We start from the raw sequence: 21198 nt of genomic DNA on the forward strand, positions 1-21198 counted from the left end.
CCTATGTGACTACTTTATCAGAGCCGTAAATTGCACGCCGCACTATCTGAGATTGTCTCACCAGTTATGTTTTGACTCCATAGCTGGCAACAACATAGACTGCGAGCGGTCTCTTTCTTTTCCTAGCGTTTTCCTTGCGTTTCTTAGAGCGATCGAGCAGCAAGCGGCGAAGCCTCCCCATTCCCTCCTCGTTTCTTTCCCTAATTTGCATAAAATCAACTGAGTTCTGCGCGCGGACGATTTCAGGAACAAAAACCGACTAGTCTAGCCTGCGAACGCAGACGTATTTCCGGCCGTCACTTGGTTCCGCCGAAAAATAGGGACTTTAAGCAACGACAACGCGGACGGCGACGGGAACGCCATAAGATCAGGGAAAAGCCAAAAGGTCCACTGCGCATGACTGGCGGGAAACAAATTGACGTTCTGCGTTCGGGCCCGACGTGAGTGAAGCTCATTTCGCGTTGTCTGAAAACGTGAGTTTTCGCTTTCGTTTCTTCTGCTGTGTCAACGCTAAATAACCCGTGTTACTAATTTCGAGGAACTTTAATGCTTGCCTTCTCTTGTTATGTGAGATATTTCATTTGCACGAAACGTCGAGAAATCTAAAGCGAACTCAAGCCAGTCGGCGAACATGTGAGTACCGTGAAGTATCTTTTTGAAAGCTTATGCAAATAAAGACAACTTACACGAATTTCAATCGAAATTTTTCCTTTCGAGAAGTACTCAAATGTCAAATGGCTCATTATGGGAAAATTCTAACACATTTAGAAAGGTAGACACCATTAAAACTTGCGTAGCTGTTTCCATTTTCAGTCGTAAGATCAGTGGTTTACTTAGATCTTTATCAGTCGGCACACGGATTTGTCGCGCCAGTCTGATTAAACATCTGCTGATAATAAGTTCATTTACTTCATTGTACAGCTCAGCGAGAAGGGGCAAGTTGCGTTTGTGGAAGCGAAATTCGGACCGGGACTCGTCGTCTTCAACCATAAGGTTGGTCGAGATCATTCGACCGGTTTAAATCGTACAAGAGTAGAAGTTCGTCATCGTTTAACACACCTTCATCGTGATTATCAAGAGTTGATTGCGAACTTCTTTCAATGAAGTCATCCTAGTTCATCCTGAATAAACAGAGGACGAATAATGTCAATAAGCTTGACAGTGCGGAAACCGTGGTTTCCGACGGTGCTGCTTAATGTTTGTGAATTCCCGCCACGACCTTCTCTCCCCAGCCTTCTCACAGGTTTCGGCGTCCCCGTCGCCGTCCGTGTTCCCGCTGCTTAAAGTCCCTAATAACGTCTGCGAACCCGAGCCAGGAAACGATTTTTGTGACGTAATGACTTTTGTTTTTCCTTGGCCAATGAGATTCCGTGATAGAATGAAACTCGAGTGCTCCTCGCAGCGAATACCTAGCGCAGTAGTTCTGGGGTTATTTGAGCTAAACTGTGATTGGCTCAGAATTCCTACGTCACAGAAATCGATTTCTGGCTCGGGTTCGCAGTCGTTATTTTTCGGCGGAACCAAGTGACAGCCGGAAATACGTCTGCGTTCGCAGGCTACTCGTAGTCTAGCAACAACAAGGGCAGCTGACAAAGATTCAGCTCAATTTATTCATAAAATGTGAGTAACGCGGTGCACGCAGACGTCCGTGACGAAGTCTTTAAGGCTGGCAGTTGCTTGCGTTCCACGTAACATGGCGATCTACGCGTTCGTAAAGGTTAAAAGGAAAAGTTAAAGACTTTTTGATCGGTGAATTGTCGAAGAAATATTGATGGCTGCCGCAGAAAACGGTCGTTGCGATTTAAGTGTGGAAGAAGAAATACATGGTGAGTGGATGTTTATACAGGATGTCTGACATGGGTTTGTATTTTGAATTTAATATTAGATTGATTTCGTTTGAAACGGTAGAAATATCCATTCAAGCGTCTCGAATCGAGTATGTATTCCTCTGAAAACAGCACAACCCGACACTGATACAGCATATAAAAGATACCATTGTGGAATCGCAGGAAAAAGTATGGAAAAAATTACATGAATTTCTTAAACGTGTACAGAATTTTGCGTTCAACGTGATTTGCCTTGTCTGTTTATGATTCGTGTGACTGGCTCAGCGCGGTAACTACAACCACGCTGGTTATGGGTCAAATTCTTCGGAGTCAATCTTCCGTTAACAGCGTTTCTTTATGTGTTGGACATTATTTTGTGATGCCGTCAAACTTTTACCACCATATTTAATTCGTTGTCATGTCCCTTTTTTTCGCGTATGCTATTCACTCACTGCACCAGAATTTCTCCAGTACGTAAACATTTTGCGACTTATTAATTTGTATTTCCGTTCGATTCATTGTCAGTATATATGGTAATTTGTGCAGACAGACTTTCAACAAACTGCAGATCTTTTTATGGAACAACGCTGATTTTAAGTAACCAATTTATGTTTTAAAACAATGGGAAATATAAGAAGAGAAACCAAAAAGTCACAAGAAATGCATAACCATCCTTTAGGGCCTCTTCAAATGAGCCCGGTAACCGGGACGAATTTTGTTGTCTGTTCATATGGGAAATTTCAGCCCGGTCTACCGGGATAAAATCCAAGAAACACAACCAAAATGGTGCAACATAAACTTGTATCGTTCGCGGCTGTCGCAGCTTTGTGGACTCTTGTAACTTTACTAGTAAAGCTAATTCGCCTACTCCTAAAGTGGAAATATATACAAGGCAAAAATTATGCCATTTTGGCTGCTATGTTGCGAAAGCGAAGCTATTTCATCTAAAAAGTTGCGTCCCAGTTACCCGGGCTGGAGTGTTCATATGGGAAAATTTTCATCCCGGTTACCGAGATCTCGGTCGCAAAACCCGAGATCTCGGTAACCGGGCCAGCCTGGCTTCTCATATGAACGCACCGAAATTTTTACGAAGGAAAGAGACGCGAGGTGAGATCTCGGAAACCGGGCCAGCCTGGTCGACCGGGCTCATATGAAGAGGCCCTTAGTCACATCACTTGAAGTATGGTTTCCACGAACAAGAACAAACAAGAAAAACAAGTTTATCAAACAAGTTTAACATACATACGAGTAGGTGTGGTTAATTGTGTAGAGATGACACTTATCAGCTACTGTTGTAATTTATAGCTTTGATTCTGAGTAAACCGGAAGCTTTTCCCGGAGGTTCATCTTGGGCGTTCAGTTTAAAAATTCATACCCCGAAAAAAAAAATCCATCTGTGTGAGGACGCGCTCGTGACGTAACGATATGCTATTTGATTTCATGCAGTTACTGCAATTTGTAACGGTTGATATCGCTTTGCGTGAAACGATCGAGGAAACTGTTTCATAAAATTTAAAATTTTGCATCTTTTGATCCCAAATTCTGATGGACTGTGAGCGAGATAAATAAAATTCACTTACCTTTTAGCCACTGTGTGGTCCTGTGTGATTTAATGGGGTTTTGGGTCGGTTGACTTTGCGCTAGCTGTCAACCTATCCATGACTCTACCGTGACCTCTTCACGGCTTTGAAATCTAGGAGTTACCTTGCTAAACTGACACGAGGTCTTTTTTGTCCTTTATTCCTATACACCTAAAGCCCCACACTCAACCACAAGTACTTTCAGAGCAAGCAGCGCCCGTCTCGAGATTCTTCATAAGTGTCGCCAGTACTCAGATGATGTTCAGTTTAACCAGTCAGATGGATTCCCACTTTTCCCATGTGTGTTCCAGGCCCCCAACCCCTTTGTCGTAGTGCAATTTATCGTGGCGGTCGTCGACGAAGACACTGGAGAAATCTGGGCATCCAACACGACACCAGAACTACACCAGATATATGTGACGGTAAGTTGATCATAATCCTTGATAAACAATGTTCAACAACCACATTTGTTCATAGCTTTCCACTAGTATACCATGGAATATGTTACATAACAATTGTTAGTTTTCTGGTATACAAACAAGCCTTTAAGCTATTTAAAAATCATATATTTGAGCCTGAATTTTTTCAGGCTTTACTTTCACTACTGCTTAAGTAGTGTTCATAACTGCGATGATCACTCAAATCTTCACTGATACGATGCCGTAGAAAGCACATGCAGTATGCACATTGAGCCAATGCTACGTAAACCCAGTGTAGGATAGGAAGGTTGGGTGGAATATCGACGAATATGTCAAGGCTTTCCAGCACTTTCATTGGTTAGTGTCTATGACATGCCATAAAATACAGTAACTGTGGTTTGGCTAATTACTTGACCAATAAAATAGCTATCGAAATCGTTTCCTATATTTCCTTTTTCAGAGGGATGGAATGTTCCGGATTGTACCGGAAGTGGAGCCCTATGCTTGGATGTTAGCTCGCGACGTTGATTGTAGAAACAAGTCAGTTCCGCCCTATGCTGGCAACTTGACTTTCATGTTACCTTTTAAACACGAAAAGCCCTCTCACCATGCGGTACGAATCAAACTGTGCCAAGGAGTTGCTGACTATAATTGCGAAGGTATGTGACTGAAACTTGAAGGGGAGCAGAGATGGCGCACTACTGGTGAGAATGTGGCATATATATGGGTTCAGTTTGTTATTATTTTTCCTATACTCGCTCGGAGAGGATTTTCTCTTTGTACTCGGTTTTGCCCTTACCTTTGACCTTACTAAATACGGTCTCTTTAGCTCTATTCGAAGTAGACGGCGTTTCAAGATCACTTGAGGCCAAACCAATGCAGCTGTACCGCCAAAATCACCACCGAGATTCAATCAAAAACAGCGTTACTGATTGGTAATCGTAGGCTCTCCGTGGACCCTCAGTGCGACGTCATTGTGATTTTTTAGTTCTAGATGCAGTTCAATTCATCATTCCGTCACACGAGAGGGGTACACATTACAGGGACTTTCAGAGCGGGAGAACGGTCACGGAAATAGAAAAGCCAATCCCAAGGATACAAATGCAAGGTATGATCCTTCAAGGTCGTCTCTCCATGGTGCCACGTTTTTATATTTTTGTTTTTTGTTTAACTGGCTTTCGAGGGTCGGATCTGTCGTCTTCTCTGAGGGTGGAAGGAGCTGTAGATCTCGATCACAATTTCGAGCCCGAAGTACATTAATTATGTACTTCTACCCAGGCTGGTATCCTAAAGTTTACCTTAGAGCAAAAAAGGCATTACGAAAATAATATAATCGCTGAATCCGTCAGTCGCCGAAGTCCATCTTTTTAAGGGGGAATAACTTAACTGTGTGGACCTACCATTACTGCCAATGGACTTTTACAGATTATAGTTTGTAAAACACTGTTTTGCGCATTTTTTTCTGCCTTTTCTGATTTAGGGGTGTTGGCCAAAAAAATGGGCCGAACAATGAGGATGCATTTTGTGAATCTCGGCGACAATGGTTTGTATAAAACTTTCAACTGGTTGGGATAGATTAAGGTGGCTCACACCGGTTTCCAGCACTTTCCTGCACCTTTATCTTGATGAATCATTAGTACCAATGGTTATACGTTATTACCTCTATAGTGGTATCAAACAAACGCCCAATTGTTGGTTAACAAGTCATAAAACTTTGTTTGACGTAATAGGTTACCACAGCAACACTTTAACCTGTTAAAAACACCCCTTATTTTAGCTTTAAGTGACAATAGTCAAAAACGAGCTCGGTCATCCAATTTTTTATTGTCGAGAAATAATATACATAATAAAACACAACTTTTCGCAAAGTTAAAAAACATTTTGTAGTAGCGGATTCAGAGCCACCTTAAATTTTCGAAAATTTAAGGTAGCTCTGAATCCGCTCCAACAATTTTTTATAAACTTTGCGTAATGTTGCATCTTGACAGGCTTATTACTTTTCAGCAATGAGAAAGGGGGTCAATGAGCTCGTTGTAGAGTTATTTTTAGCTTAAAGCTAAAATTAGGGGTATTTCTAACAGGTTATAATGTTGCTATGGAAACCTATTGAGTAGAAAACATTTTCAACCAACGATTGGGCATTTGGTTTATACCACTATAAAGGTAAAACGTATCTTTTTTTTCCTTCAACTGACCACACATAACGAAGATTTACTTCCACCACGTTACTGTTATCTAATGTAAGTTTTTCTTATGCCTTATCATTTTTATAATCTCTCGGTCTTACAACTTACAACTTTATTATGACTCGCATATTTAGTTAACTTGCCGATAAATACACCCGGATTTTTAAAGCAAGGAAAGAAAAAGAAAGAAAATTAGAGACGTTTTAGAACTTTCGTTACTGAATACCTCTGCTAATCAAAAGGAAGATAAGAGAGTATATGTCATTTGACTTGAAATTAGACGCGAAATCGAGAGGGCGTCACTTTCTGTTTTGGTTCATCTTATCGCCTCTCGTTTTGTTTTTCAGGTCAATACGATCAGTTTCTAAGAGACAGACAGAAACTTGTTGAGCGTGTTGACGGAATAATGAGGTTTCAGGATCTTCTGTTAGCTGTTGAGCTCGAGGTAAGGACAGAAGTACAGAACCTTTTTGTTAAGTCTGTCTAAATCTTCGCACTTGAGACAGTGAAATCCTAGTAGTCACATGATTAACTTACCGATAAATACACCCGGATTTTTAAAGCAAGGAAAGAAGAAGAAAGAAAATTAGAGACGTTTTAGAACTTTCGTTACTGAATACCTCCGCTAATCAATAGGAAGATAAGGGAGTATATGTCATTTGACTTGAAATTAGGGCGAAATTTTCGAAAATTTTACGTGGCTCTGAACCCTACCTACAGAAATTTTTTAAACTTTGCCAAAAGTTGCGTCTTATCATGCTTATTAAAAGTTGATAATATAAAAAAAATTTCACCGTGCCGTTTTTGAATTATAAGCCCCTAAAGCTGTAATTAAGGGTGTTTTTAGGAGGTCATACTGTTGCTATGGTAACCTATTGTATCACGAAAATGATAACAACGTGTTCACCAAAGATTGGGCAAATTTTTGATACCATGATCATTGTAACATCAAGTGATAAAGAGTGGTTGTAACGACCCATCAAAATCTTAGTGCTGGAAACTGTTTTGAGCCACCTTAAACTCATCAACTAGTGTATCATGCATTGTTCCTATGATTTTTCTTTTGAAGGTAGCAAAACTTTACTACATACAAAACAGGAAGGAAGACTGTTTGGCAAAGTGTAGAGATGTCTGTGAACGCGCAACTCACCTCAACTCGGGCAACTGGCCGTTTCTTCTTACGAGAGCATTTTACATCATCTCTGCTGTTTACCGACAAACCAAGGAATTTGACTTGGCCAACGAGTATATGGACAAGTCCTCAGAGGTAAAACCATAACGTACATGTGCGACTCCATCAAAAACAGATAGAGGTAAATAAAAGTGTAACTAATTAGTAATTATTAACATTGGTTGAGAGTTACCTCTTTAATTTGGCGAATCTGAAATCTCACATCAAGGGCAAGCAGAAGATAAAGTGAGGAAAAATTTACTAAAAATAGATTTTTTTTCTTCTTTTCTTCTCTCGGTACTTATGAAAGCGATTCTATGCTTAGTATGCCTCGTTTCTAAAAGTATCGAACGATGGTATTTTTGCTTTGAAAAAAAGGCGCTATTTTCCCTTCGAAATTGTCCTTGAAGAGGGTGCGGCCAAAAGGGCACGTGATTCACCTCTGTGACTTTCTTCTACCTGATCCACAAGAAATCATGACTGAAAGCAAGATGAAACCTATGAAGAAAGAAGGACTATGCAGTGTGGCTGTAATCACTTAATTAAAAAATGTACGGTTAGGTTGTTGACTCAAATAGCTCACATGTAGCACAGGAATAAAATAGACTGATGTCACAAGCTGGATTCCCGCATGCAGTCTCCGTGACAGAAAAACTTTTACGTAATTTTATATTTTTGAAACAGCACCTTTTTTTCTGACATTAGAGGACTAAAACCTTTACAACACTTAAACTGTTGGTTGACTGACGCGTGACAACATGGTGAACTTCTCAAACTGTTGCAAAAAAATGTTTTGGTTTCAGTGTCTGGAGCCCGCTTTTCTAAGTGAAGAAAACGCAGTGAACAGGTACAATGCAGCAGCCCTGTTGGCGGAGAAATCAGCTGCTGTTGGCTTAACAGCCGACGAAGAGCGAAAGGCCGAGCGACTGTTTGAGGAAGTTGCGGAAATTTGGTCGCAGCAGAAAGAGAACGACAGCATGAGATGTGTTATAAGGGGCTACAACAGGATGATCATGTATTTTTTAAAGACCTCCCGCGCGAGATTTCCTGATTTACGGTATGTGCAAACATGAATGTGAAATTAGCAACCAGACAGTTACTTTAAACGGTGTTCACCAAATTGCAAACCACGAAAGAGCGCGATTAGCTCAATTGACATCTTATATCTCAAACCTGACTGAAGTCCTCGCCCAGTGTCACTGTGCCAACATTTCTAATTTACTGTGACAATGTCCAACATTCGAATGAGATTAAATTTCGATAACCATTTCAAAATAAAAATGAGCGATAGAAATTGGTGCAAATGCCGGCTGGTATACCTGACAACAAGCTACCATTTATTGGTATGGAAATACTTAAGAAAGGTCACAAACTGGAAACCAGTGTTTACCGGAAGCCAACAAATACCGGCCTACTACTCCATCACCAAAGCCATGTGGACAAAAGGTTCAAGAAATCGCTCATTAAAACCATGTTAAACCGTGCTTTTCACCTGTCATCCACATGGGAGTCTTTCGTGACTGAATGTGATCGCCTGAAGCTGATGTTTACGAACCTCAATACCCTGAAAGCCTAATTAACTCCATCATTTCTCACTTTGTCACTTCAGTGATGACCAAAGATCCTCTCGTGCTATAGACTACGAGTAGTCCCTCTTTCGCTTAGTCCGTCGTGCGTGACGCGAAAGAAAACCGCGAGAAAAAAATGGCTGCGCGAAATCCTGGAGGCGAGGAGCGCGCGAAAGGAGGATATCGCGCGGCCATGTTTTTCTCGCGAATTTCTTTCGCGTCACGCACGACGGACTAAGCGAAAGAGGGACTACTCGTAGTCTACTCGTGCCACCTCAACTACCCGTCACCGAAGATACTGTTCACCGAGTGGTTTTGCCATTTAAAGATCAAACGTCGGCCGATGCCGTGAAAAAACAACTATCTGACCTGAGCAAGAAAATCGATCACACTCTTCAACCGGTATTCAAGAGTCGCAAAATCTGTGAAGATCTCAAGATGCGTGAACCAAAACCACCTCTAATAAATCAACAATGCGTAGTGTACAATTACCAAGGTGATCTGTGCGATGCAGAGTATGTCGGGTGTACCAGCCGGCATTTGCACCAAGGTATTGATGAACACAGGTTCTCCGCAATCGGAAAGCATTTAAAGAATGATCACGGCCTTTATAACATCGACGACCTTGCCAATAATTTTTCCGTCCTAAAGAAATGCAACGGAAAACTGGATTGTTTGATTTACGAAATGCTGTTTATTAGAAAGAAGAAACCTAGCCTGAACACGCAATCGGATTCCATCCGCGTGAAACTGTTTGTTTAAACAAATATGTTAATGAACAATCACACCTCTCACCGCATATATAACACTGTTCAACCGTTATTTTCTTGTCACTTGATAATGATGTCATGATGACATCGAAACGTTGTGTAAAATTTCTATCGCTCATTTTATATTGAAATGTCCAACATGACTTAAAATTGTTCTCATGAAACTGGGAATTCAGTTCCTCACTCTTTTTGCAGAGGTGTGTTGTTCGTTTACGACCCCTTTTGAGTTAAGCAAGTGGTCCTTACAACATTACTGACCTCTGATGCCAGGAGAATTGTTCTTGTTGGGTTGGTGTGCTCAACTAATATACAGCTGTCTTTATAAGATAATATGTTACCTGTTATCTGTCTCCTTTGCGCCAAAAGGCACATAAGGTCTGTTACAAGATTATATGAATCTGTAATATTACAATTGGCTTATATATCTGCGACAAAGTGAAGAAAAATTGATAATTACTTCAACAGAGACAGGTCAGGAAAAGTTAACAAGTCTGTCCTTTCTTCCCCACTTTCCCCTAAACAGGAAAAGCAAATTCTTAGTTTAATCCTCAGTTAACGTTGTTCAAAGCGCGATTAGCTAAACAAAGGCTAGTGTAAACTTTGATTCCAGTGAAACTACCAATCCGTTTTTCTCATTAAGTTTTCACTCAGCAAGTTCTTCACCTTTAGCTCGGCAAAAACACCTCTGAAAGAAGCGAGGTAAAAACCACAGTTAAATAGCGTTAACCGGCCACTGGTTTTCACTTTATATAGCATAGCCGAAGCTGCATAGGACAAGACATTCAATACCAAACTATTCTTCACTTTCTTCACAGTAAAGAAGTCTCTGAAGTTAACATTGCCAAAGCAGGCATTGCTATCCAGAAAGTAGAGAGGAATCTACTTTCTCAATGTCCCAAGAGATTGAAAGCCACGTTCCTAATCGGGAAGGCAGACTACTTCATCCGTAGGGCGACTAGGAGAGGGTTAGGCGTATCGGAGGGAGAGAGGAATCTGGATTTCCAAAGAGGTAATTCGGGATATATTTTTTGTCACAAGAAAGTAAACTGTTGTCTTACTTTTGGAGTCTTTTGACGGGTATTTTGTTGGAGTGAAACAAAAATTGCACAGCTATAATTAAACTGCTTGAAAAGTGTCTTCCGCAAGTGTCCGCAATTTGTTTTACCCGCCATTAGTTTAAAAGTTCGGTGAAGTTTACCGGCAGAGAATCGAACTTAGCTCTCATTTGAAACATGCCAAGATGGTTTCATTTTTTCAATCGTATTGTCCACAGTGAAACATTGATCTATTTTAGAGTGAAATGATAAGATGGTCAATTTTTTTAAGTGTAGAAATAATGAGGATGTAATTTTCCTATACCGTCAAACGTATACTTCTAAAAAATTCCGACAGGAGTCGAAACTAAATAATGGCTATCGAATACGCTACCACAAAGCTACCTGAGACTCGTGGGAGTTGGGCCATTTTTTTCGGCCTGAGTACGAGCGTGACAGCATCGAAAAATTACATTTTTATCAATTGCTTTTTAGAGAGAAAGTACCCACGTACCAGATCCAACATGTAGCATGATCGCTAAGCCAATCAAAATCCGTAAGGGTCCTGTGTCTGTGCGCTGCATGAAACCGGCACTGCATTTGTTGTCACGGTTGTATATGCTCGTAATCATTTCAAGGTCAAGCAGTCGCTTTATCACACTTAGCAGTAAAGTTTAAAAACACTTGTTCGGGGGAAATATATGTCGTTAATTTGTATAACAATTAACTGACAGCCGAAAAAAGTTTGCCAGATATTTGTATGCTCATGCTGAAAGCTTTACATTTTATTAATCTCAATAAGTATTTTTCGCTATGAATCAGTTTTGGCTTGTTAAAAATAGAAAACGTATAAAAAGTGCTGAATCAGTCAAACAATTGTTGTTTTATTAGCCAAAGATGAACTTGACAAGGCGGTGCGGATTTCCCGAGAGCTTATGATGCACAAGGAGATCGAAGGAATAGAAGATCGGACGAGAACTATTCAAGACCTGATTACACGTGGTCTACGGTGGTTTGATGACCCACCTCCCCCTGAGCCTGCGGAGGGCAACGAGCCAGGGGAGGGAAACACGAATGATTTGGAAGATTTGTTTCAGAACCTGCTGATTAGTGAGGAGGAAGAAAACAGGCGAAGAGAAAATCAGTGCACTGATTAGTCAGTCTAACGCGAACAAGATGGTTGGCTTTGGCAAGTTTGTGTGAGGAGTGCACAATTTCGCCTTGATTGTTTGAAAACAACAGTAAAACTGGCGATGCTGTTTTCAGAAGTAATTAAACTTTTCCAAGGAAACGTTTGCAGTGCATCATACAGACCAATAAAACTAGGCAACTGAAAACTTGTCAAGAGAAACCTGCTCGTGTCCTACCGGCTTAAGGACAGCTAAACGCATTCAAAGTTCGCACCCTTAAACATTGTTTGCATTGGTGGCCAAACATTTTACCGTTTGGCCACCTTGTTTGGTCGTGTTTGATAACCGTTTGGCTAGGGTTTCAAACATCAACATGTTTTGACACCAAGCAATCTTGTGTTTGATAATGTTTGGTCACCAAATATTTCCCGTTTGGCCAGAACTTAAGTGCTACGGTAATTAGAATCGAACATGGTCAAAACTAACAACAGTTTTATTTCGAAATTACTGAACACGTGGAAACACGTTAAGGTTTCACAAAGTGCAGCACAGCTATTTATATCGTGTCTGTGGAGAGTGAAGCAGAGAAGAGATGTATCACCTTTTTCTTTCAGTTCTTTTTACCATAGTTGGGTGTCTTTACCTTTTAAGGAAAGGTATGTTAAGGTTAGAACTTTATCGTTGATCAGAAGAGGGACAATAGGCCAGGTTCGATATATCAATATTCTAACATGGCTCCAAGGCTTTCAGGACAAACTTCCATATTTGGTGTTGTTTTCTTTGTATCCAAGTCTCTTTTGGGAACTGAGAGACAAAAGAAACTTAAAAATTTATAATTTTGACCAGGAGCCATAATCGGGGACGGAGACCGTAAGCGCGCGCCATTTCTAGTATTTTTAGAAGAAATTGTGCCATCATGTGCGGCACACGCGCGTACATGCTGCGAGGATTTTTGAGGATGTAGCGCGGGGAAATGGCGTCCAAAATTCCCGAAATGTTTGATGCTTCTGACCCACAGATCATAATACGTTCATGTCTGTTGGAATTTTGCTTCAGTATTTTCGTCGTAAGCTGCTCCAATTTGAGTGAAGTATTAAAGACAGTGTTGAATTTAGTTACGTCCCGCTTTATATCACTGACCAAGCTGTGTTCCGCTGCTTCTTTTACAAGAGCTCCACATTACTCCACACTAAGTTTCACATACGTTGAAGATTAGCTAGGTGGATATATTTGGATATAGCAGCGTTTCAGGACTTCAGAGTTTCCTCCTCTTGTCACACGCTTGCGACGATTTCGCCAGAGTCTGTCGAAAAGAGCGAATAAGAGTGCCCGCCGATGCGTGTTTTGTACAGTCAGTAAAACATGACAAATTGGACTTCCCCACTCATATAATATCTCTAGTTTTTTAATATGTTAAAGGTTGATAAATGTTTGAGAACATACTAAAAGCTTTGCTGAAAATATGTGAATACAACAGAAACAATCAGTAAAGTTACGATGACGCTTTCTTTAATCAACTCGAATAACGATTTCGATTTCGTTGGTTCAGCTATCGAAACTCCTTGTCTATTTTATTTTCGCAGTGTAAAATTTCACTATGTTAAAGAAACAACACACATGATGTTAGTAGCCTTTTGGCGTTGGTGAAAATAGTTGCAGCATCTCAGCACAAAAGACAACGAAAGAAATCTTTGTCAAGATTTGTTGAAAACACCCACTCGGATTTTAAAGTGCACGCGCTGCACTATGCAAATGGCTACTTGTACGCGTCAGACTTTCCTTTCAAAAACATTTGCAAACTCGCCAAACAAACAGAAACAATAATAAACTATCAAAAACAGGGTTTGGTTATGGTTAGGAATTGTTTGGGAAACTCACAAATTAACTGGATACCAGAGTAAAGAGTTTTCTTGCATAACTTTTCTTTACAGAACAAACGCAAAATCTTACTCGTGCCACTAGCGCGAGCAGATATTATTCATTCACAGCGCAAAATTGAAGTCTTGTTTTCGACCCTGAAAACCTCACCTTTTCCATTAGCTCAGAACATAAAACTACATATAAGAGCCCTGGTTGTTATTCCCTGCCTTATTCCCTGCCATCACTGTTAAAAATCTGCAAGAGAATCTCGCAACTCTCACCATTTGATCACGCAACGTGACAACATCCACGCGAGAGCCCCCGACATGTGCGTGGATCCGCGCGGACATATGACGTCAGGATGGCGCAATTTGTTCCAAAAATAGAAAAAATTGTCCCGGATTATAGGTGCGCGCGGATCCCAAGACTTACGGTCACCGGTCCGTCCCCGATTATGGCTCCTGTTTTGACCCGAAAGCCTCGGAGCCATGTTAGAATATTGATATATCGAACGTGGCCTATTATACATCTTAGATACAGAAAAGCTAAATCTTGATTGCTCTGTGTGGATGGAATCTTCTGACAATGTGCGTTCACGATCCTTCACTGTGACCAATTCAGGTGTGCCCACTAGAACAATGTGTCCACCGGTTTGAGGTTAGAAACGAAGTTGATGAGGTGTTAGCTGTATGTGGCCTATGCCAGGTTAAGTGAAAGTCTTAAGAGGAGACATTTTGCAGTGAGAAGTTAAAATTACAGGGATACTATCACTCAGTGTCCATTTAGCGGTGTCCAGTAGCGCCAGGTTAAAAATGTGTATTGTCGTTGATTGTATGTAGGTGGACCAATCGATGTCTACTTAGAAGACTTGTTTTGTGCGTGGCTGGCAGCGTGACCGAGTGTCTGCTAATCAAAATTTAGACATCATTTCTTCCGCCATTTTATGGCGACAAAATGTTAATAAAAACATGCAAAAGGAAACTTATGAGGAAATTGTTCTTTCAGAGCCGTGAAAAGGAGTGAAAAAGTTAAAAGTACGAAGACAGCCGATGGCTTCACGAAAACGTTTCCAAAATGACCGCGCACTGTAATGGAAGGAATGGAACTGAGACTCTGCTTTGTGACGTCATTGTTGTCTTCAACATTACTGCGTTTCTGCGTCAGTGAATCTTTCGTGGGGAAGGTTTTGGATCTAAATACAAACCTTATTTTACTTGGGAAATGGCCGAGGAGTTCGCACGCTTTCGGCGAGCATTATTCGCTCGTTTTTTGTCCAATTGCCGGCTTGGAACGTTCCATAGTGAAGTTAAAAATCGTCGGTACCGCCCCTTTCTTGACTACAAGTTGACGAAGCTTGAAAGAGGGTCCCAACAAACTCCTTACTACAAGATTTTGTTCGAAGCTGTCTTCGGTAAAGTGTTACAAAAACGCACGAATGCTTCGAAGGCATGAAACATTCTCTTTCATTTTTATAAGCCACTTGCAACCAAAACAGTTTCCAATTTTCGGCAATTCTTGAGTTCACCAACAGTGACGTCACAAGATTTATTTCCGACAATTATCCGACAATTTTCCCGACCGCTCTACGATTATGAAGGATATAAAACAGTGATCTTAACATTCCAATATCTCTGCAATGTTTCTGAGCAAGAAAAAAGCTATGAAACACAAATGTAGTGAATATGTAGATGCCAAAGAATATATAATCTATTTTTGGAAAAATAATTCCTGTTGGGTCAGCTGAGAGCTTGGTACATTTTTGTTTCTGGTGCGTGGTTGTGGTGAGAGGGCGAAATTACTAATAAAGACAAAACTTTCAATTTGGGGGAAGATGTACTGGGTTTGCGAGTTTGTAATGAAGCGCTTAATTATGAAACACGATATGAAATTAAATTAAACACTCCTTGAAATAGTTTTGTTTTCTGACTGCATACACATTAAAATTCGATCTTACGTTTTGCGTTAGGTTATAGTTTTTTTGTGTGTAATTTTCATTTTTTATTTGAAAAAAGCTCACCTACAATGTATAATTACAATAAAGTACTTACAATACAATACTTACAATTAACTTACCTACTGTGCGTTAATTACAATAAACTACGTACAGTACGTTACATAGAATAAAATAATTAATGTGTACATGTAATACTTAGAGTTAACTAATCACTGTACATTACCTACAATAAACTACTTACAGAAAAAAAATAATTCTTTCAAACCAACTACTAAATTGCAATATTCTACTTGAGAGTATTATTTAAAAGCAAATAGGTACGCAATGCGTACATGTGTGGCTTAGAAAATTGAGCGAATGCGGTCTATTGAGTTTCTATTAGTGGGGCTTATATGTGATTAGCGTTAGATAGTTTTCCATATTGTTCCTGCCAATCAATAAAATAAGATAACTAGCAAAAAATGACAAAATGTACATCTTTTAGTTTAGTCAACTATACAGAGTAGCTCCCCAGATTGATGCAATACAATTATAAGGGTACTTCATTTTGTCCTCTATGCAAGATTGAAGAAAAATAACAATAATTTTCTTTCTTCGAAACACGAATCACGGTATTTTGTTTCTGTATATCTTGGTAATTGCTTGTGCCAATCTCACTAGCAATGCAGTAAATATTCAAAAGGATTGCAGATATATCTCTTCTAACACATTTTTGCAAAACATACCTATGTTGACAAGTTTCAAGCATAATTTCTCTTATTCATAATTATTTCAAGTTTTGATTTCAATTTGTTTAAATCTCTCATTTCTAGAAGCAAAAATAAACTCTACATCACCAGCCAACATGCATGTTTGACATGGCTAGTTTGACATGATTGCACAGCACATCTCTCTCGCAAAAACTTTGTATGTCACATCACACAAAACTGGATCGTTGGCTCGAAGATCTATAGTAATGAGTTGTGGTAATAGTTCTAACAAGGCAGAGATATTAATGTGACGTAAATTGTTATCTCGTTACTAGTAAAATCGAAGGGTAGTTCTCAACCCTTGTCTGTGAATCTGGTATGGATGACATACCAACACTCGTACAGTCGATAATCTACTTCTCGAAGCAAGCGTTTGAACCGCATAGAATAGCTAGCAGAATGAGTATGGATAAAGACATCTTGTATTCTGGAAAATGCTTGAGAAATTTGAGATTTCCTTTACCGTGAAATTATTAACTGAACTATCATCTTTACTATTAATTTTTCGTTAGATAAGAAAAAACATTTCTCGAATGACACGCGCGTTCTTTCTTCTCGCGATCCCAAGCGCTATCTCCACGCGTACCATCTCCACGTGCTATCTCCACGCGTGCTCGGAAAAAAAAAATGACCCTTTTGGCCCCTGTGGCCCGTTTGGCCCTATAAATTCCGTGTTATAATCGGTTTTGTTCAATTAGGTTAAAACTTTCACACTATTAACATGGTGAATAGCAAATGTAAGCACTGCCCCATCCCAGGGTGTGGGTCAAAATTTTTTGTTCGATTAGCAAACCATTTAAGTCAAGTACACGAATTGACAGACATTGAGCGAAAATGTTGGCTACAGTTTGCTAAGTTACAAACAACCAACATGGTTCGTGTTTATGAGAAAGAGGCTGAACCTAAGACTGCTTGGGAATAGGCTCTAAATTTGAAGCATACAGTTCAATCAATTATTTAAAAGTATGGACCCAAGACTTAAACATCCCTTCCCGGCAACTGTCGCAGGACGAACCTGTTGTGGTAAAAGTCAGTTTGGAAAACGTTTACTTGAATTGGGGAAGGATCTCATCGACGGAGCTCCTGAAAACGTCAGTTGGTGCTACGGTATTTACCAACCCGCCTACGATGATATGTTGGGTATGTTGACAACTACTCCAAACATCAACTTTGTCGAAGGAGTTCCTAACGACTTAGAATCTATGATTGATCCCTCCATCAGAAATTTGGTAGTCATCGACGATTTAATGTAGGAACTCAGTAACGATCAGCGAATTACCAATCTCTTCACGAAAGGTTGCCATCACTGCAATTTGAGCGTGATATTTATACTACAAACATCTTTCACCGAGGAAAGGTATTGAGGGATACCGTACCAGTTTGAACTGTCATTAGTTGTATTTCTATTCTTAGACGCTCACATTATTCACCAAAATTCCAGGTATTGCACCATCTCTTTAAGAGCTTTATTTAGCGATGACGTTATTCTTTTCAAAAGTTTTGACTGAGAAACTTATCTTTGAAAACGTATTATTACTTTACACAAAGTGCATTTTGTGCGGTGCTTCAGCATTCCCGCCTGTCATTGGAAATGTCACAAACATCTAAAAAGTCACAAATAGGAAAGCGGCGCAACTTCTTAAGGTATAATTGAAAGGCCGCGTGCAAGAACGTCCCCTAGATTTTTCGGCCATTTTTGAAAGTGCTTAAAACTAGCTGAATTTTGGCATGTGGGCTTCGTTTCACCTGAGAAACATTGCTATGAAGTTTTTTTCGCTGGGTTGCTTTTCGTTCTCGAGAAATGACGTATGCAAAAAAGGCACACAGGTTGGAAAAACCGAGTGGTTTATTGCATACGCAATATCTCAAGAACGAAGCGAAATTTAGCGCGAAAACTACGGGACATTGCTTAACATACCTGAACGAAACTGCATGCGAAATGTTGATTTCAGGTCTAAAGAGGTAAAAATGCTGATTTCACGTAACGCGTGACGGAAAGGATGTTGATTTCACTTAGAAAACAGCAAAATGTTAATTTCACGAAACGTATAAGCTCAAAACTGTTGATTTCAGGTTTAAATAGGTAAAATATGGCGGCCGGAAAATAGTGTTAACATCTGGAACTTACTTTGGTTATCTGGGACAATGATTATCTGCCCTGAACAAATAAACATCAAATAAGCACTTTTCCAAATACAGCAACGTCTTAAATGGCTAAAAATCACGAGATAAATACATATTTTTCGACAAACGCGATCGTAGCTTTATGTCACGCACCGCCTAACAGATTAACAAATTAACCCTTCTGCGCAACGTACGGGTCTCCATACATCTGCATGTCCGCTGATCCCAGAAGTTCAAAACACTACAAATCATGCCGATATGAAATAAAATCAACGCAACCTGGATCACAGATCTATGTTACAATCGATCGCTACTTGTTGGCCATTATTATCTTTAAATGAAAAAAGTCGAAACAATCTAGTTACCAGTTCGAGAAACGCGAGCAGAACATGATCGCAATGCATGCCGGGAAGGGTCTTTGCACCTCGTGCGCGGGAAAACATGGCGGTCGATACAAGACAAATTTTGTAAGTCAAAAACCAGTTCTCGCTTTCCAAACTTTGATACTAGCAACGCTTGGCAAATGGGCCACAACTCACGAGAGGGTATTTTTCTTGGGCAAGAACTGCTCTTGGACTTTGCTGCCTGGCTCGATCTGACTTCGAACGCCGATAACACGATTACGGTATATCAGTTACCTTCGAAGTTTCAGAACACATTTTGATTCTTTAAAACGTGCTGATGACTTACGGGTTTATCGAGGCTTTATGATGCCTCTCAACCACCAGGCAGGCATACAAGGTACTTTAACACAATGCTTAAGGTTACAGTATACCTTCAGGGGTGTCTCGCGCGCAAGCGATGTAGCGCGTGCAGTTTAAGCCTTAGATACCTAAACCCCTATATCAAATTAAAGCTTATGGAGCTGGCTATCAAACTATACCAAGAATTTTGAAAGAAAATGAATTGTCGAATTTTTCACGACCACTAAATGCGAGCGCCCGAATCACCTTTCGAAAGCTACAAGTCAAAGCGAATTTCGTTTTTCGCCAATTTAATTTTTTCCTCGGTTTCAGGGCCCAAAGCGCTTAAAAAACGTGTCTGCGTTTTGGCATATTCGATTGCAGTAAAAAGTTACAGAACATTTTCGAAATAGGATTAAAAAAATGTGGAGTGATCGTACAAAAATCGCTCTCGAAGAAAAGGTATTTCGAAATTAACAATTCCCAGACAAAATTTTGTAGTTTATATGTTAAACTAGCCACTGTCCAAATTTAAGAGCAATTGAACAAATTCCCTTTGAGTTATAACTCTTTAAAGTGTCCGCTTCAAGTGAAAAAATTTATTCGAGAAAACAGCGCTAAGAAAAATTTTCTGCTTCGCAAACAAACTCCGCCCACAAACCCCTTCAACTGGGTTCTCAGATAACTAAGCCAATCAGTGCAGGGAAACTTTACTACCGTTAACCTCCTGGTGAAATTTACGCGCGAATCTCTAAAAAACTCTTGTGTTTCGCAATGCGCTCAAGGAACCGAAGGCAGAGAGATAATTTTTCTGTAGCTCGGTTTTTCTTGAAGCTGGTCTGGCAAAATGGGGAAGACTAAAAAGGATTCGAACGCTAGAGTGGCTGAGCGAAGGAAACAAACAAAAGACAGCGCGGAGAGCAACTGTGTGTGGGCAACTGTGCATGGATAATATTTCAAATGGTCTCAATGAGTCCGACGATTCGTCGATATCGGACTCATCAGAAGAGTCTCTGTCAGCATCCCTGTTATTGCTGTCAAGTTCCGAAATTTTTACAGAACCTTTCTTTTCACTTACCACGAATATTTGCCCGCCTTATACGATAACTATAGCTTCATCCGCGTGGCGAACTCTCGCTTCTTCACTCATTGATGTATTTTCATTCGTTCTTCGCTGTTTTCGCTTTTTCGAACCGGTCCATGGTTTAAACGTGGTCTATGTTTACTTATAACTTAATAGAGAGACGCCTAATATCAAAAATGCTGGGTAGTCAGAACAACAATGCTGATCAACTGAGTAATCAATTCGTGACATCCACAAAGCTAATTCCCGCGAAAATCGTCTCGGTTGATTGCATAAGCGCCATAGGGCTGTCAATCAAGAGGTAAACTTTTACTTCCGGTGAAAACGTAAAACCGCCAGTTCTCCGCCAATATTTAACCTTTTTCAATTTTTTTTTTCAGAAATTAGAGATCATTCTTCGACCACTATTTTGACCCAAAAATCCAAATTTGAAGAAAATTGCCGACCCGAAGGTATACTGTAACCTTAAGATATTACTTGACAGAGTTCTAATGCGGCACATCTCTTTTTTGTTCGATGGTATTTCGTTTGCCGCTCGATCGATTCACGTGTTGTGTTTACGTCACAATAACCGATGTAAACAATCTGTTCCCAGATTTCCGCTCTATATACTATTTTCCTTTGACTTTAAGACAGCTAAGATTCAGTGGAATACACTATAAACAGTCTGCCTGTTTGCTGTTCAACAAAATAATAAGGTTTCTTTTGTTTTTTGTTCAACAAAAGATCTCCAAAAGATGCCGCTTGGAAAACTGAGCTTTTTGCATACGTTATTTCTCGAGAACGAAGAGCGCCCCAGCCAAAAAAAATTCAGAGCAATGTTTCTCAGGTACAACGAAGCCTACATGCCAAAATTCAGCTAATTTTGAACACTTTCAAAATGGCCAAAAAGTCTAGGGGACGTTCTTGCACGCGGCCTTTCAATTATAGTCGAATTAAGCATTTGCATTATTATATCCTCAAGTAAACCAATCAAGTGTTAACACGTTACAACATGATTTGTAACAACATTTACTGCATACCAGAGCAAAACGTAGTTAACAATGTTTTCGAGCTCTAA

At 40.0% G+C, this 21198-nt stretch overlaps 1 protein-coding gene and 1 pseudogene across 2 annotated transcripts in view; both read left to right on the plus strand.

Moving 5' to 3' along the window:
• Positions 1-12444, plus strand: part of LOC110054033 (uncharacterized) — a 21612-nt gene extending 9168 nt beyond the window's left edge. Inside the window, exons 1-10 of one of the 2 annotated variants that reach the window (XM_089273516.1) lie at positions 1609-1826; positions 3584-3828; positions 4286-4484; positions 4814-4933; positions 5306-5368; positions 6359-6456; positions 7081-7278; positions 7986-8239; positions 10336-10529; positions 11446-12444. In XM_089273516.1, coding sequence (XP_089129642.1) covers positions 1772-1826; positions 3584-3828; positions 4286-4484; positions 4814-4933; positions 5306-5368; positions 6359-6456; positions 7081-7278; positions 7986-8239; positions 10336-10529; positions 11446-11711 — 1692 coding nt within the window. In that variant the 5' untranslated portion in view covers positions 1609-1771 and the 3' untranslated portion in view covers positions 11712-12444. Of the gene's footprint in view, positions 1-1608; positions 1827-3583; positions 3829-4285; positions 4485-4813; positions 4934-5305; positions 5369-6358; positions 6457-7080; positions 7279-7985; positions 8240-10335; positions 10530-11445 lie in introns of those variants that run through there. The other variant, XM_089273517.1, reaches the window with a different exon arrangement.
• On the plus strand, positions 8478-9785 carry LOC149102810 (uncharacterized; annotated as a pseudogene).
• Positions 12445-21198: the final 8754 nt, after the last annotated feature.

The sequence above is a fragment of the Orbicella faveolata genome, unplaced genomic scaffold (assembly GCF_042242905.1).
Source record: "Orbicella faveolata isolate gen_17 unplaced genomic scaffold, um_ofav_v1 contig_35, whole genome shotgun sequence".
Classification (NCBI taxonomy): Eukaryota; Metazoa; Cnidaria; class Anthozoa; order Scleractinia; family Merulinidae; genus Orbicella; species Orbicella faveolata.